General features: G+C 43.5%; 1 protein-coding gene and 1 pseudogene across 8 annotated transcripts; one reads left to right on the top strand and one right to left on the bottom strand.

Annotated features, from left to right (window-relative positions):
- The window catches only part of LOC136465807 (amino-acid permease BAT1 homolog), a 29,556-nt pseudogene extending 17,946 nt beyond the window's left edge, over positions 1-11,610 (bottom strand).
- LOC136463695 (uncharacterized) lies at positions 171-4,025 on the top strand. 8 transcript variants are annotated; one of them, XM_066462666.1, is made up of 8 exons: positions 171-1,063; positions 1,222-1,278; positions 1,816-1,906; positions 2,005-2,190; positions 2,550-2,616; positions 2,763-2,801; positions 3,183-3,235; positions 3,771-4,025. In XM_066462666.1, the coding sequence occupies exons 4-8, from the start codon at positions 2,176-2,178 to the stop codon at positions 3,984-3,986; spliced, it is 390 nt and encodes a 129-aa protein (XP_066318763.1). In that variant the 5' UTR covers positions 171-1,063; positions 1,222-1,278; positions 1,816-1,906; positions 2,005-2,175; the 3' UTR covers positions 3,987-4,025. The 8 variants fall into 8 exon arrangements, with proteins under 8 accessions (XP_066318763.1, XP_066318760.1, XP_066318762.1 ...); XM_066462663.1 differs by having other exon boundaries at positions 1,811-1,906; XM_066462665.1 differs by having other exon boundaries at positions 171-1,151; positions 1,811-1,906.
- Positions 11,611-13,246: the final 1,636 nt, after the last annotated feature.

The following is a 13,246-nucleotide window of genomic DNA, read 5'->3' as shown; positions in this document are numbered from 1 at the left end:
ATGTGGCTTCCTATGGTGGGCGCCCCAGGAGCTGGTCGGCCTTGGCGGTGCCACGGTTAGCACGTAGCACTCTCAGGTGTTCCCGTTTCCTCTTATTCTCTAATTTTGCTTTTGTCTCCATGATTTCTCACCATATTGCCATGAATACATTCTCTAGGGTTTGGCCTATGCCTACTGCTGTGATGTTTGCCTGCTTACAGTGTATCAAACCTGCTATCTGTCCTTGGAATTTGTTTCCACTTATATATACGTCTATTTTTACCCTGATGCTCGGTGCACGTGATGGAAATATTTTTTTTGCTGTATGGCCTGTGATGAAAATGAACTCTTATTTAACCTTACAAATGCGAAGCCCTCCCTGGGATTTGAGATCTTTTGTTTCGTTTATGTCGAAGCTACTGTTTTCAGCCTGCTGCTCCATGCATGTGATGGAAATATTTTTTCCCCGTATGGCCTGTGATGAAAATGAACTCGACGGCCAGCCCATCCACGTCTCCTAGAATTCTTTCATTGGACCGCTTCAGCGACATGTCACCACCTGCTTTCCTGATTGGTACACCTTGGCCATCAAGATCCTGTGAGAGACTTGGCATTTTCCATTTACTTTGGTGCCTTGATACTCCAGGATCATGGTTAAATGATGATTCATAGATTTTTGAGGCCGCTACAATTTGTCAAGGTTTCCTTCATCATATTATCTGCGGCCTTTGCCTTGCACCCTGTTTTTTCGCCTTTGTGGTTGTGCCTGTGCCCATGATCATGGTTAAATGATGATTCATATATTTCTGAGGCCTCTAAAATTTGTAAAGGTTTCCTTCATGATATTATCTGGGCCCATTGCCTTGCACCCTATTTTTTCGCCTTTATGGTTGTGCCTGTGCTTTATGTGCCTCCTCCAGTTCCTCCTTCATTCCATCTTCTCCTTTGTGCAGGTGAATGAGCAAGAGATGCTTTAGGCCCGTGGTGCACTAACCCTAGCTATATATTGTCCAATTGCAGGTTCGGCCTCCTGAGGTCCTGAAGAAAGAGGAGGGGTTCGGCTAATTTTTGAGATATCATTTTGGTCAGCTCTTGTGACTCCTCTGCTTGTGAAGTGTTTGCACATTCTGTCCACTGCAATCAGATTAGAAACCAGCTCAATGGATTCTTATGTAAATTCTCCTATCTCCTGATTTGCAAAATGAATCATATTGTTTCAGAATTTTGCTTTATTTGTTGCAGCCCGGTGTATAAACACTAACGTTGCCATGTTTCGTACGGTCCCCTACTCCATAGAAGGTATGATGCTACCTCCGAATAATGGTGCTCTATTTTTATAGTTCAATTATTTTATATGCAATGATGTCAAAACTTGATTCCTTTATAAAGCAATGGTCTCAGATCTTAAATGCGTTTAGTTGTTGAGATAGAATAGAACGGATCATTGAAATTTAGTGATTTGACTATGTCCATGGCCAGTTGGTGCTTGGTAAAATCCATTACAAATTCCTCAGTTATTTCTATGTGGTTTTGTTAGAAATTAAATTCACTTAATTACTTCTACCTATTTTTAGCCTTTTTTTGTTCAGTTAGATTTCCTGCTTATCCAGTTCATTGCTGAGCCAACAAACATGATGTCAGATCTTTATCAGATTCGAAATGTAGAGTTTTCTTAATGACTGATACTGTAACTGTTACAAACCATAATTCGATTTTTTTTAGTTCAGCAACAGCAAGGATTTAGTGCATGATTTAGGTTGCTCACAATTAACTTAATTTTTCGTCATGGCCAAAGTTGGATGCGTTTTCATTATTTTCCTTTCTTTTCTAGATAAGGCCTTCAGCTTACACTTATATATGGTAACAAACATGTCCTATGTGTTTTCATTAAATACTATCTGGCTTGCCTACTCGCTAGGGATACGAGGTAGACATGCTTCTTCATGTCAATTTACTTTCAATAGTGAATCTCGGTCTTCGACAGTTTGAGCTAACTTTGTTTCTTTTGTTGTCCTTTTGATTTAGAGTTCTTGGTTAGCCTTCAAGAAATATGGAGCAGTGTTTTTGCTGCCTGCTTCGGAATAGGAACCACGCAGAAGTTCTGGCATCAGGGCTGCCTCTTCAACAACAATGTGAAGTTTTGTATGCCTTGATATAGACCTACACCAATGAAAGTAGACCAACTCAACTAAGCTTATGGATTTCTCTCTCGTATGTGTCAGCACTCTTACGACCATGATATTTTATTTAGTTGCACATGATATATCATATTGATCCCTAATTCCATTAGTCTTTCTATCCGTAATTTTACCTAGCCTAATAGTTCCTTTTGTTTTTTATGGCCAACAAATGCGACTGGGAAAAGTATAATTGGAGTGCTTCAGTTCACATTTACCAAACAAGGTAACCTCCAATTCATATTGCTCCTCTATTTCATGTAGTATCTCAGTTGAGTTGTTTGGGTATTAAAAAATAGAAACTCAATAAATATTTTCCCTTATAAATTTCCTGTCATTTTACCATGTCTAAACTTTGACGCTCATGTTTCTCACATCCCTCAAACAAGGCAGCAAATTGGCGAGGGGAACTACAGCTATGATTCAAGCAGTCCCATGAATGCAACCCTTCTGAATCCAGGTCTCTGTCTGATGCCCCCTAGCTACTTTCCCCTCCATCTCCCTTTCCTGTGTTTCTGAGAAGATTACATTTTAAGTTTACATAAGCTAGCCTTGTATCTTGCTTCCAGTAATTTGTTAACATGGTGGTACACTCTATTTTTTTAGAGAAACAAGAGGCAGTGAGGAAGCTGATGGAGACCTCAGGTATCTATGAATCTTTTTTCTAGATCTCTGAATGTCTTCCCTCCTAATGCTACAGCTGTCATATCCTCCATTGATTATTATATGCCTTTAATACGTTGGGCCTAAAGCGAATTCAGGGTGTAGCTTTTTTAGAGCAAGGTGGTGCTGGAGGTTTTGTCGGTATCAAATTGAAAAATCCTGAAATGAAACGTGTGTGTGCTTCTATGGAATAGTTGCATTATGGTTCTACCTCTGCTTTCTATTAGATAACTAAAGGTACCTGTACAGATAAAAAGTGGTATGCATTTCCATCAATTTTGTACCATTAAATGGTGCATTAACAACTGTGTTCCCTGGACTAAATATAGTGGCCTGATCCTATTCATGGCTGCTGATATGCAGGTTCTTTCCCTTATCAGGATCTCGGGTTGATGATATTTGTAGCTCATTCTAAGGTATCCTGTTTCTTTGATGTTAGGTTCTCATAGTACATGCTCATTTCTTTTTATTAATCTTACATATAGTGCCATGATCCTTTTCGTGGACAAGTGCTCTGCCAATTTGAGTTTTTCAATGGTTCTTCCACAAACATACCATGTCACAATTTTTTGAGTGCCTCGTCCAGTAAGAGATTGAGAAACGTATCATGATCCGTGTTAGGATTCGATTCCTATATTTTTTGAGATTCAACGCTTTTCCTTGTGTTCTATTTTTTAGATTTAAGAGGAATATATATCAACTGAGTTTAGGATAATAGGTACATTTAACTCTGACCAGCTTTACCCACTGTTAACATGATTTCACCATGATATGATATTTCATTACAATCTAGGTTTACCGTGCGCACATTATTCTTCAATTTAGTTTGCAAACAAATAATAGTACCCAGTCCTATTTTTTGCATTTCAGTATTGGCATCCATTCATCAATAATTTAACGTACCCGCTGATCACAGCTTGCTAAGAGAACTTCCTATTTGCTTTCCTATAGGTCCAGGAGGGAGGACACGAGTGTCTCCTCCACCATGGAAGCCAAGGAGAGGCAGGCCACAGCCAGCAGCTGCATCGCCCAAACATTCTGCTGCGTGTACTCATGGGAAAACACACAAAAAAACAGCACAATAGATATTCTGTACGAACGATCCACGAAACCAGGGACAGATCATACATGTTTGATATTCTTGCATTGCAAGTACCGTACGCCTAAGCCCTAATTGTGTGATATCCAGGCCATTGCACCACCATCTATGGTTAGTTAAAAGACGTAAACTTACTTGCTTCCTTTCCAGCCTATTGAATGTATCACGATGAGCATTCTTAAGGTACAACGATGTGGCTGCGGACTAAACTTATGTGGCTATCTATTTCAATACTTAGAATAATACTTATCTACTGTCGTAATGCTACCACACCCAGATTAAAGTCTTTGCTGTCGCGCCTCAGTTTTCTCAGAATTTTGACCGCACGGGCGTGCAAAAGTGCGCGCCCCACCACTAGTACAACATAAAGTAAACTTGTTTTAGTAAATGCACATCAAAGTTCTCACCGCTGCTAAATGCTTTGCAATGCATATGATGACATGTCAGATTTTAATATTTAAACACCCGAGGTGTTACAGTGACATTGGCAAAGGCAAGGTCAAAGGGCTTGGTAAGATTGCAATATCCAATGACTTGAGCATTTCCAATGTGCTACTAGTAGAGAGCTTGAACTTCAACCTTTTGTCGGTAGCTCAATTGTGTGATCTTGGTTTCAAGTGCATATTTGGTGTGGATGATGTAGAGATCATAAGTGTAGATGGCTCTAACTTGATATTCAAAGGATTTAGATATGAGAATCTATACTTAGTTGATTTCAATGCTAGAGAAGCACAATTGACAACATGTTTGACCACTAAATCTAGCAGGGTTGGTTATGGCATAGAAGGCTTGGTCATGTTGGAATGAAATAATTAAACAAGTTAATCAAGCATGACTTAGTTAGATGCTTGAAAGATGTCACTTTTGAGAAAGATAAGCTATGTAGTGCATGTCAAGCCAGAAAGCAAGTTGGTAACACACATCCTAAGAAGAGTATGATGAGCACATCTAAGGCATTTGAGTTAATGCACATGGACTTATTTGGACCAACCACATACACTAGCATTGGAGAAAATAAATATGGATTTATGATTGTGGATGATTTCACTAGATACACATGGGTATTCTTTCTTGGTGACAAGAGTGATGTGTTTGCAACATTCAAATCTTTTGTCAAGAGTATTCACAATGAGTTTGAAACAACAATCAAGAAAATTAGAAGTGATAATGGAAGTGAGTTCAAGAACACTAGAATTAATGAGTTATGTGGTGAATTTGGAATTAGACATCAATTCTCGGCCAAGTACACTCCTCAATCAAATGGGCTAGTTAAAAGAAAGAATAGAACCTTGATTGATATGGCAAGATCAATGATGAGTGAGTACAATGCGAGTCATTCATTTTGGGCCGAAGCAATCAACACGACTTACTACTATAGCAACCGACTCTATTGTCACCCCATAATGGAAAAGACACCTTATGAGCTATTGAATGGAAGAAAGCCCAACATAGCATACTTTTGGGTCTTTGGTTGTAAATGCTATATATTGAAGAAAGGCACTAGATTGAGCAAGTTTGAAAAGAAATGTGATGAAGGTTTCTTGCTTGGTTACTCCACTACTAGCAAGGCTTATAGAGTTTGGAATTTGGCTAGTGGTACTCTAGAGGAGGTTCATGATGTGGAGTTTAATAAAACAAATGGTTCCCAAGAGGAAGATGAGAATCTAGATGATGTAAAAGGCACTCAATTGGTCAATACAATGAATAACATGGACATTGGTGAGTTAAGGCCTAGAGAGGTGATTGATGTTGAAGATGACAAGAATCAAGTGCTCTCTAACTCAAATGTGCAAGCTAGTGGTTCTCATGATCAAATCCAAGCAAGCACTAGTAATGGCAATGTGCAAAATCAACAAATGGCTAGTTCATCATCTCAACCAAGTGATCAATCAAATGCTAGCAATCAAGTGCAAGTGCTTCAACCAACCAATGTTGCAAGAGATCATCCATTGGACACTATCATTGGTGATATTTCAAGAGGTGTGCAAACAAGATCAAGATTGGCCTCATTTTGTGAGTATTTCTCATTTGTGTCATCCATTGAACCCAAGAAGATAGATAAAGCTTTAAGGGATGTTGATTGGATCAATGCTATGCATGAAGAGCTAAACAACTTCACAAGAAATCAAGTATGGGATTTAGTTGAGAGGCCTAAGGATCATATGTGATTAGAACCAAGTGGGTCTTTTAAAATAAGCAAGATCAAGATGGGATAGTAATAAGGAACAAAGCAAGATTAGTGGCTCAAGGTTACACTCAAGTTGAAGGTTTTGACTTTGGAGAAACATATGCCCCGGTTGTAAGATTGGAAGCAATTAGGATCTTGCTACTTATGCTTGTGCCTACAACATCAAGTTGTACCAAATGGATGTGAAAAGTGCATTTCTAAATGGGTACCTTAATGAGCTTGTGTATGTTGAGCAACCTCCCGGTTTTGAAGATGAGAAGAAACCCAACCATGTCTACAAGTTGAGAAAGGCTTTGTATGGATTGAAACAAGCACCTAGAGCATGGTATGAGAGATTGAGGGATTTTCTACTCTCTAAGGGATTCAAGATGGGAAAGGTTGACACCACTCTCTTCACCAAGAAGCTTAGAAATGACTTGTTTGTAATGCAAATCTATGTTGATGATATCATCTTTGGATCAATAAATCAAGAATTTTGTGAGGAGTTTGGCAAGATGATGGCAAGTGAGTTTGAGATGTCTATGATTGGAGAGCTTAGTTACTTCCTTGGTCTTCAAATCAAACAAATGAAGAATGGCACATTTATGAGTCAAGGCAAGTATATCAAGGACATGCTCAAGAAGTTTGAAATGAATGATGCTAAAACTATTAGTACACCAATGGGGACAAGTGGAAGCTTGGACAGTGATGCTAGTGGCAACATGGTGGATCAAAAGATGTATCGGTCTATGATTGGAAGCCTACTCTATATGACCGCATCAAGGCCGGATGTGATGTTTAGTGTATGTATGTGTGCTAGATTTCAAGCCTCACCAAGAGAAAGTCATTTGAAGGCAACTAAGAGAATATTGAGGTACTTGAAGCATACACAACATGTTGGATTATGGTATCCCGAAGGAGCAAGATTTGAGTTGATTGGATATTCGGACTCCGATTATGCGGGATGCAAAGTTGAGAGAAAGAGCACATTGGGCACATGTCAACTATTTGGAAGATCACTTGTGTCTTGGTCATCAAAGAAGAAAAATAGTGTAGCACTTTCAACCGTTGAAGCGGAGTACATTTCGGCCGGTAGTTGTTGTGCTCAATTACTTTGGATGAAGGCTACCTTGAGTGACTTTAGAATCAAGTTCAAGCAAGTGCCATTGCTATGTGACAATGAAAGTATCGTAAAGCTCACCAACAACCCGGTTCAACACTCAAGAACAAAGCATATAGATGTCCGTAATCGCTTCATAAGAGATCACCAACAAAAAGGGGACATTTGCATAGAGAGTGTGGGCACCGAAGATCAACTTGCTGATATATTCACCAAGCCACTTGATGAAAAGAGGTTTTGCAAGCTAAGGAATGAATTGAACATACTTGACTTCTCCAATATGTGTTGATGCACCCCCACTATATGATATGCCTCTCCTTCGAGCAAAGCAAGGTAAAGTTGATTGACATGCCGTCCATCCATTGCTAAGGACTTGTTTAGTGCATCTAGTCACTCCTATCATGTCCTAGGCTCATTCATGAAAATCAAATGAATTTGATGCTTATATGGTACCACTATTACTTATATGTTTGAAATGATCTAGTGGTAGCATATGACATGTTTGTGGGCTTGTAAACCTAGTGTTTAATTTAGAAAATGAGCTATAAGTGTTTAACTCAACATGGTACAAGATAATCCTTATTTTGAGGTGTGAAGAAGCTTGTCCTTGGATCAAACCGAGTTAAATATCTTTTACAAGTAATCTAGATTGAACCAAATTGGGAAAATAATTCTTATTTCACATGGTTTCACCCCAACATATCCATAATTTGAGGCCACCTTTTGGGCAAATTGTTAACATTAATAATCCTACCCTATCTATACTTTAAGCCTTTATGGTCATTAATGACAAAGGGGGAGAAATTGTATACAAAGATAGTGAAACAAAGGGGGAGAGATAATATATGACAAAGAAAGGGGATCAATTAAAATTTTGAGCATACAAATAGGGGAAGCAATCTCATGAACTCATATGGTAAATTTGTATGTGCATTACATATGGTTGCTTGCATGGCATAAATTTTTAATATCCATGCTTGTATGGTGTATGCTAGTTGTAGGTTTGAATATTGAAATGGAAAACTAGCATGCATAGGCTAAAGTAACTAGACCTATGTTCATTCTATGGAAACTAGATCCTTATTTGTAATATTGATCTCATGGGGTATTCTAGTTTTTGTGTATGTCTAGTCACTAATGGTGCTAAGGATGGTATAATGGTGTACTTTGATTGGTATCACGCTTCAAAGGTCCATCTCTTATACCTTAGCATCATTTGGTAGAAATTATCTCCTATATTTCCTATCTAATCATATGTGCAAAGCTTCAATCCAAACTCTTAGCACATATGTAGGGGGAGCAATCTCTATCATATGGAGTTCATGAAACTTGCCCATATTCTTTACACATGGTAAATATGCTTGGGCAAGCAACGTGGATTCAAATGTACTTTAATTCATATCTTTGTATAAGGGTTGTCATCAATTACCAAAAAGGGGGAGATTGAAAGCTCTAGTTTGGTTTTAGTTAATTGATGAAACCCTAAGTGCTAACCTAGTTTATCAAAGATGATTATGAGATAGGTAGCACTACTCCAAGTGATGAAGCAATGGCGAAGATCATGACAATGGTGATGGCATGGTGATGGTCAAATGCTTAAACTTGGAAAAGAAGAAAGAAAAAAAAACAAAAGGCTCAAGGCAAAGGTATAAAATATAGGAGCCATTTTGTTTTAGTGATCAAGACACTTAGTGAGTGTGATCACATTTAAGATAGATAGTCGTACTATTAAGAGGAGTAAAACTCGTATCGAAATGCGGTTATCAAAGTGCCACTAGATGCTCTAATTCATTGCATATGCATTTTAGGATCTAGTGGAGTGCTAACACCCTTGAAAACATTTGTGAAAATATGCTAACACATGTGCACAAGGTGATACACTTAGTGGTTAGCACATTTGAGCAAGGGTGAAGAAGACAGAGGAGATGCCAGCGTCGATCAAGTGACCGGACGCTGGATCTAAATGCACCGGACGCTGACTACCTGCGTCCGGTCGCGCTGACTTGGCGGTATAGTAGCTAGGGTATACCACCGGACGCTGGGCTGTGTCCGGTCGAGATGGACCGGACGTGTCCGGTCAAGGAAAAACGGATTTGGACCCTTACTGTACTCGACCGAACGCTGAGGCTCCAGCGTCCGGTCAGTTTAGCCAGAGCGTCCGGTCAGCACTTAGCCGTTGTGATCTGACGGTTCAGTTTTAACTCAGAGTGACACGTGGCATAAATCAGTGGACCGGACACTGAGTCCAGGGTCTGGTCAGTATGACCGGAGCATCCGGTCAGAGCGCGTTTTGCCCAGTGAAGGGGTATAACGGCTCTATTCCATGGGGGCTTCTATTTAAGCCCCATGGCCAGTTGTAGCTCTAACTCTTGCACATTTTTATTGACATAGCAACCTTGTGAGCTTAGCAAAAGCACTCCCACTCATCTCCATCATTGATTCATCATCTTTGTGAGATTGGGAGAGAATCCAAGTGCATTGCTTGAGTGATTGCATCTAGAGGCACTTGGTATTCGTGTTGCGCTACGGATTTCGCTTGTTACTCTTGGTGGTTGCCACCACCTAGACGGCTCGGTGCAGCGGTGGAGGATCGGCATGAGTTGGTGATTGTTCATGGCCGTCTTCGGTGATTGTAAGGGGAGTTGTACCTTCCCTGGCGGAGTACCAAAAGGTAACTCTAGTAAATTGCTCATGTCATTGAGTTACCTTACTTATGGGTCGGTTCTTGCGGTGTCCTATCATGTGGACAAGGTTTGTGAAACACCTCTTAGCCGCTGAACCACTAAGTGTTGGTCGACACAACGGGGACTAGCGTGTTGGCAAGCACGTGAACATCAGGAGAAAAATCGATTGTCTCTTGTCATTTGCATTCTCCCGGTGATTGGCTTAATCTTCATCTTGTGATTGGTTCATCCCCTACACAGCAGTATAATCACCCTACTCACCTATTTATATTCATCTAGTTGAGCTCTTTAGAGTAGCAAGTTTGAGAGCTCTTAGTGAGTAGTTACATAGCAAGTTTGGGTGCCTAAGTAATCATTGCAACTAGAATTATTGGATAGGTGGCTTGCAACCCTTGTAGAGCTAGAGCAAGTTTGCATTATGCTATTTGTCATACTAATCAAATTGCTCTAGTTACTTTGTAGATTTTTAAATAGGCTATTCACCCTCCTCTAGCCATATTAGGACCTTTCAACACCATGGCCTGGAATGCCACCTGGCTCCCCAGCGACTGTACGTGTCGATCAGGAATGAAGAGAAATCACACGGTCACATGCATGGTAGACACGTACTTGAGAAGTTGAGAGATGAGAGCGCATGCACACCATGAGGGCCATGACGAACGCCATGGGCACGGAGAGCTAGACGACGTTGAAGTGGCATACAGGACATGCGAGAATGGCATCGCCCCATCCCTAGAGAAGGCATAGCCCATCCTGGAGTTGCTGGTGACATAGGCTGTGCCGTAGAGGAAGACGGCGACGATGATGATGACCAAGCAGGCGATGCCGCCGACGCTGGTGTTGTACCTCCGGTGGAAGGTGGCGTACAGGGCCTGAGCAATGGCATACCCGCCGGCGTCATTGCCGGTGTCCAGTAGGTACGGGATGTCGGTCACCACCGACATGAGAGCCAGCAGGTAGATCCATCCGAACACGCTGGACAGAGAGACCGAGTAGACGATCCCCATCGGCCCGTTCCAGTCCGCCTTCTTCGTCTCCTCCGTCTGCATGCGATCGTGCTCGTTCAGTTCAGATGGTCATCAGAGAACAAAGATGAACGTGTGGTGGACGGCCGGCCGACCGGCGTCACTCCACGACGGCGGCGTGTGTTCAGTTCACCATGTGAGCAGAGGTGTCGTAGCCGATGCTGGAGTACTGGCTCATGAGCAGCCCAACGGCGAGGATGTAGGCCTTGCTATGGATGCCCATGCCGTTGTTGGTGTTCATGTGGGTGAAGATGAACTCGGCGTTCGCCCTCTCCTTGGCCACCGATGGAACGAGGATGACGAGGACGAACACACCTGCGACGGCGGCTGCGGCTGGGTAGAGGACGGAGTATGTTGGAAGAGGAGGAAGGATCTATTCACCCCGTTTGCGGCGCTCGCCGCGCTCTTCTGGCTTTAGATCACCGGCGCCGCCGATAGGGAGCGGATTGTCACGCTGGCGCTAGACTTCCGCAAGCGGATGTACGCGCCGCTGCTGTTGGGCTACTATGGCAGCTCCCACTTGACACGCGCGCGCGCCGACCTCGTGTCCAGGCTGCCCGTCGTGGCCGTGGCGCTGGACCGCCACGTCGCCGGCGTGCCGAAGGACAAGCTGTGGAGTGCCCTGGAGTGGCTCCACGCGCGATAGCAGCAGCAGGAGGGCGTGCTGACGTGCGCGGCGCTGGACCACGTGCTCATATATGGTGCGGAGTTTGAGGCCGGGGTGCCCCCAACGTGCGCGTCGATGCCGCGTGGGCAGGGCCGTCGGCGAGGGGCTGGTGCTCGTCCTGCCCGCGGCCGAGGGCGGCAAGGCACGGGACGTGGTGGTGATGCTGCCCGCGGAGGCGACGGCCAGGATCTGCCGTGACCCCGAGGTGCTCACAGAGAATGGATACGACGGTGAATGGCTACGGCAGTGACGGCCAATTGCATCGGCAGGTTTGAGTCTCACAGAGAAGAAAGAAGAGGGAGAGAAAAAAAAGAAATAAAAAAGATAAGAGGTTAAATGCAAAGTGCTAGACATAGTCAGCGCCACAGTGGCAATGCCACGTTGGATAAATTGTTCATGTGTCCGATATGGACCTATGGTGCAGCACTTTTCAAGTTCAGTGTCACAGAAATGCATTTTTCAAATTTATAGATCTAAGTGACACCCCTCGACAAGTTCAGGGACCCATGCATTTAACTCTAAAATCTTTTTGCAGCTGGTGCTTCAAGATCATAAAGAAGCGTAATAATTTATTGAACCAAACATTTGACTGGCAGGATGCAAGTTCTTAATAGTCGTATACTCGCGTCGTCTCCTGCAGACATTATCATATCAGCGCCATAACTGCCGCGTATCAATCTCCAACTGCCAACCTCTCCAATTGCCGCGTATATCAAAGTAGTCACTCTAACTATCATTTCCAAAAAGAACTAAACATGGCGCTGCCCGCCTCTCTGCCACAACCACCGTTAATCTGTTCGCTTGTCGTAAATGATCGTAAATTTTCAGTTAGAATAGTATTTTTCTCTCACACCAAACCAGCCAGCAGTAATAAGGCTGGGCTGGTGACATTTCACATGAATAGTGTCTTCCAGTCAGAACAGTATTTTTCTCACAACAATTCAGCCGAAATAGTATTTTTGCTTATTTTTTAGGCCAGCCGAACCGCCTGCACGATCGTATACGATCGTAGCCGAACATGGCTTATATCATACACTATTCCTTGCAGCCGGAAAATACGCGACGAGATTTCCATCCTCACACGAGATAAGCCACAGCACAGGGGGACCAGCTGGAAAGAGGGTGTTCTTGATCATGGTCAGGGGGGAGGATGTGAAAAGCGTCCACGGAAAAAACACTTCCTGGAAAAGGAGGTCCCCAAAACCCAGAGAAAAGAGTATACGTACAAGATTTTTGGGTATACGCAGAAAATTTGTACAGGTACAGCTCACGCCAGATGGCCCAGCTTGGCTACGCCGAGCGCCGGCGACGAGACGAGCCGCACCCGCACGTCCACATGACGCCCATGTTGTGGCCCCCCCCGGCTCTCTACGTGCATGCCGCTATCGCGGGCCCCGCGGGCCGGCGCGGTCCCGGGTGGGCCCCCCGTCGTGCTCGCCTCGTTCTTTTCTTTTTCCCAGCGGCGGTGGCGCGCGCGCCGCGTAGCAGTTGCGGGCTGCGACGCGACCGGGCTTTGGTCTCGCGCGCGTGGCGTGGACTCGGACCCTCGCCGCCGGTGGACCGGGCGCGATGGGCCGCCCCCGCGGGGCCCGTGTGTCGGTGACCGACAGGCGGTGCGGCGGGTCCAGTGCGACCGGGCCAGGCGTGCGCGCGCTTCGCGGGGCG

Source organism: Miscanthus floridulus, chromosome 7 (genome assembly GCF_019320115.1).
Source record: "Miscanthus floridulus cultivar M001 chromosome 7, ASM1932011v1, whole genome shotgun sequence".
Taxonomy (NCBI): domain Eukaryota; kingdom Viridiplantae; phylum Streptophyta; class Magnoliopsida; order Poales; family Poaceae; genus Miscanthus; species Miscanthus floridulus.
This window is presented reverse-complemented; position numbering and strand designations above follow the sequence as displayed.